At 32.9% G+C, this 4,059-nt stretch overlaps 1 protein-coding gene across 1 annotated transcript; it reads right to left on the reverse strand.

Moving 5' to 3' along the window:
- Positions 1–1,424: 1,424 nt before the first annotated feature.
- On the reverse strand, positions 1,425–2,988 carry LOC129319638 (uncharacterized). Its single transcript, XM_054964731.1, has 5 exons — positions 2,893–2,988; positions 2,575–2,817; positions 2,169–2,449; positions 1,528–1,612; positions 1,425–1,445 (listed from the first exon to the last, which is right to left on the reverse strand). The coding sequence occupies exons 1-5, from the start codon at positions 2,986–2,988 to the stop codon at positions 1,425–1,427; spliced, it is 726 nt and encodes a 241-aa protein (XP_054820706.1).
- Between the last annotated feature and the right edge of the window lie 1,071 nt (positions 2,989–4,059).

Here is a 4,059-nt window from a genome sequence, read left to right on the forward strand (position 1 = left end):
TTATAACCTTAGTATAAAACCTGACAGCGATAAAATCAATATCGGATACTTCCCAAATTACAAAAGTATTCTTTTAAAAAGAAGGTTGTGCACTTTTCAATTTCACACCCGAAAACAAACAGTAGAGTTAAATTTAATTAAAACAGTATAATTTTAGAAATATTTATTTTTAAATAATTGAATCAATATTTTTTAAATCTTTACTTTTAAAAGAATTAGTATTTAGTTTTGCCAAGAATGTGATTTCTCAATATCTGAATTTGTTAATTTTTAAGAGAGATGATATTATTAACTTGTTGCATGTTCCTAGGCATTGATTTAACTTCGTTTTAGTTTCTTTTCTTTCATCTTCTTGTTGTATAAAAAAAAATATAGCTTTCTCTCAAATAACGCATTTTTGTTAGTAACTATCAGATACAATATGTGAAATATGATTAGAAAAAATGTACGAGAGATAATTAAAGACAATATAGTATTTTTAAGTTTATCTTTTGATATCGGGTCCTTCTATTATAACTATTTTTAAGATCCTTGCTGATAAATATTATTTTATTCAAGTAGTTTGTTATAATTTTGAGTTAATATGCAATTTGAATGTTGAATAAGAGTTTGATATATTTTGATATATTTTAAATTTTAAATAATTAAATTTAAAGCAATTTAACCCGCCCTTGCCTCTATTGTGGACTAAATATTCATCACTTTGAATGATGAGGCCAATATTTGCATTTGACAACTCCTTGTTCTCTCTCCCTCTTTTTCTCTCTCTCAGCGCCTCTCTTCCTCCCCCTTGTCTCTCTTATGTTCTGTTTGGTTTGGAAGAAAATATGGAAGAAAAAAAAAACATGGAGAGAAAAGAGGAGAGAAAATCAATTTTTCCTTGCTGAAAAAATGAGAGGAAAAAAAGGAGAAAAAAAATAGGATGTGAAACCCACTATCACTACTACAGAATACCTCCTTACTTGATGCTTATTTTAGAAATTATTTGACGGTTTTTAACAGTCAAGTAATTGGGTGCCATATATTTATTTGATGGTTAAAAACCGTCAAAACTTTACCTACTTTACAAGTTAAAATTTCAAAATTAATTGGCCTCAGACATAAAATTGACCAAAAAAAATGTGTATACCAAAACTAATTGGGCCTAACCACTGTTGCTATCCACATGTTAAACATGGCTTGAGCTACCTCTTCAAGGGTTTCCTCTATATGTGCAGCTGTATACCAAACACAATAGGCATCCTCGAAGTAGCGTATGCAAAGAGTTACAACAAATTTAAGTTAATAGCTATCTAACAAATGTTGTTAAAATTTATAATTTAAGTATCATTAAATTTAATATATACCTTGTTAAGTAATATGGTAGGGGCATGGGTGATAATGTCCTTCAAGAATCTTATCAAGCAATAGCCATAGTCATTGCTTTAATCTGGCTGGAGTGGACACTGTGATAAAAATCACATATCAATAAAATAACAGTTAAAAGGCCACGGTTTGTTAATTAAAAACTTAGCCTATTAGGTTTACCATAACTATGACCCATGTCTCACAAGAGTCCAATGCCCTTGGGGACAAGGTCTTGTTGGTCGCAGTACGATACAAGACCACAGCTCTAAGAACGAAGTAAAGAATAAATGTCAGAAATTCAATATATATGGATATTAAAATAACAATTGATAAAAATTCAACTTACTTATTAAAAAGTTCTACCATATCTGGCTTATTGCTTGGTTCTCCATTAAGATGATTGAGATATCAAATTTTTGAAGCAACAGGGTTAACCATAATAAGCATCTAGTGCCCCCTAATAAGAAATAACAAGTGTTATCAAATAAGTAAATATAAAAAATATTTACTTATACCAAAAGCAGCTAAAAAGTGACTTACCCTTGGTAGTAAGGAGTAAGAAATAAAGTATCATTGCTTGCTCCCTTATCATTGAATTGATTCGAAAGCTACCTTGCTTGATCTTCAAGAGCTTCCTTTGTAATTCCATTATAGGTAAAGACATTATGGGGATTAATCAGCTTGAATCGACTCAGGGCCGCTAGGAACTACAAATGAGGTATAAAGGTAGCTTAAGTAAAAAAAATAACTAGATTAATACACGTGCGTGCACACATACGTATATAGTTTAAGTAATTGACTGAGCATTATCGAAGAAATACCTCATGTAAAAGCTCATCAGACTAGTACTGGCCATTTCGTACTTGAGAATTTCATTTAAAATTTCATCTTGAACAATTTCAAACAAGCCTGGTCTTCCATACAGCTCATCATCAAAACTAATGATATCCCCAATCACCACTTGACGAACCATCCTCGTAGCCATCGCATATGTCTCAAGAGAGGCATAGTATTTGTATTCTACAACTGGCACCAGTGCTACTGGATATTGCAAAACTGTGGTTGACTCTTTAGTATGGCTCGATTTACCTTTCAGCTTGCTCTTCCCTCTCAGTTGCACAATAAAAAAGTTAGATATTTATAATTATATTATAAAATTATAAATAATTATTTAAACCATATCTTTTTCTTTGGAGGCAATGGGTCTTTTGTTTGCTTTAATATTACCACTGTTACAAGGTGGCTAGGCCATGCAACAAAGCTCCCTACTGCTTCCCCCACCATCTGTGCCTCATTAGTAGGAACAAGCAATGTATAGTTAGGGTTGATGGCAATAAGTAGAGAAACTCTAACACAGTCGGGCAGGAGGGGATGATTATGGATCGTGTCCCTGAGAATTTTGTACACACATCCTATTGCAACCACTCTACATTTAGGAGTGTCTACCAAATAATTGCAATCGTTCTTGCCCTAATTAAACAAACAATGACAATCAGTTTCTAAAATAAAAATAATTAGACAAATTCATAAGATAAAACATATTACCTCAGGTAGTTTTTCTGAGGGGACTGTGTAGCTATCTTTCTGACAAAGGCTAATCTCACCCAAAGTCCTCCTAGGGACTTGCTCTTTCAACAACATGTCAATTAATACTGCCTGGGCTAGCAGTTATTGCTTCATAACGGCTTGCTCTTCTCTCAATTCTTGGACTTTAAATGAAGAAGCTAATGTTCGCTTTTTTATCTTGCCAAAATATTGCTTCTTTATGACGCCAAAGCCGACACCCCTAACACGACCAGGGTGGTCAGTAGTTCCTGACGCCCTAGCCGAGATATCCTCATCCTCAAGAAGGTTTCCCTGTGAGACTTCCTGAGAGATGGAATTCTATGTAGAGTAAATATGATTAGTTTGGATATTCATAATTAATTATTAAGTAATAGATAAATATAATACTTACAATCTTTTCAGTAACCTCCTTCATGTGGGGGTTGTCAATAATTCCTTCTGTATTAGTGCGTGCCAATGCCTAGAGCTTATGGCAGGATATGGTAACCTCTGATCCCTCCTCCTATACTTGTTTTTGCTCAAGGCCTATATATCCTAACCTTCCTACTCTATAAGGATATTCGTTCTTCACTACTCTCTCCTTATTCTGAGCACTCAATTCCTTGACAAGTTAATAATAAAAAATTTTGTTAGTACATACACATACAATTAATAAATAACACCAAACTTAAAATTTAAGAAACACTAATACCTTGAATTCTTTCTCACACTGTGAGGCAACAAAAGCATTTCAATCCTCTTATTTTACCAAAGGCTATAATAAGGGAGAAACTCGAGCTACAAATTTAGCATCAGGATCTTTCAAATATTTCTATGTGATGAAATATCTAAAAGACCATAGTGCCCTCCCACCCTTTTATAGGACAAAATCTTGCCCACTCTTATCAATGTCAAATTTTAATTGCAAAATAAAATAAATAACATATCAAATGCATTAATTTTAAAAATAGTTCATACTAAAATATACTCAATAAAATGCAACTTACTGCTACAGTATCCCAAACAAGAGCCTTCGTGGCCTCATCTACTTTGTGCCATAATTTTATTGTGATAGGCACAGTAGTCTTTACCACCACCCCAATATAACTTATGAATTTTAAGGATTTAATTGCTTGTCCTTTCTTATTCCATTGCACATCAATTTTT

Source organism: Prosopis cineraria, unplaced genomic scaffold (genome assembly GCF_029017545.1).
Source record: "Prosopis cineraria cultivar Desert tree isolate PC_DT_omini unplaced genomic scaffold, ASM2901754v1 PC9, whole genome shotgun sequence".
NCBI lineage: Eukaryota > Viridiplantae > Streptophyta > Magnoliopsida > Fabales > Fabaceae > Prosopis > Prosopis cineraria.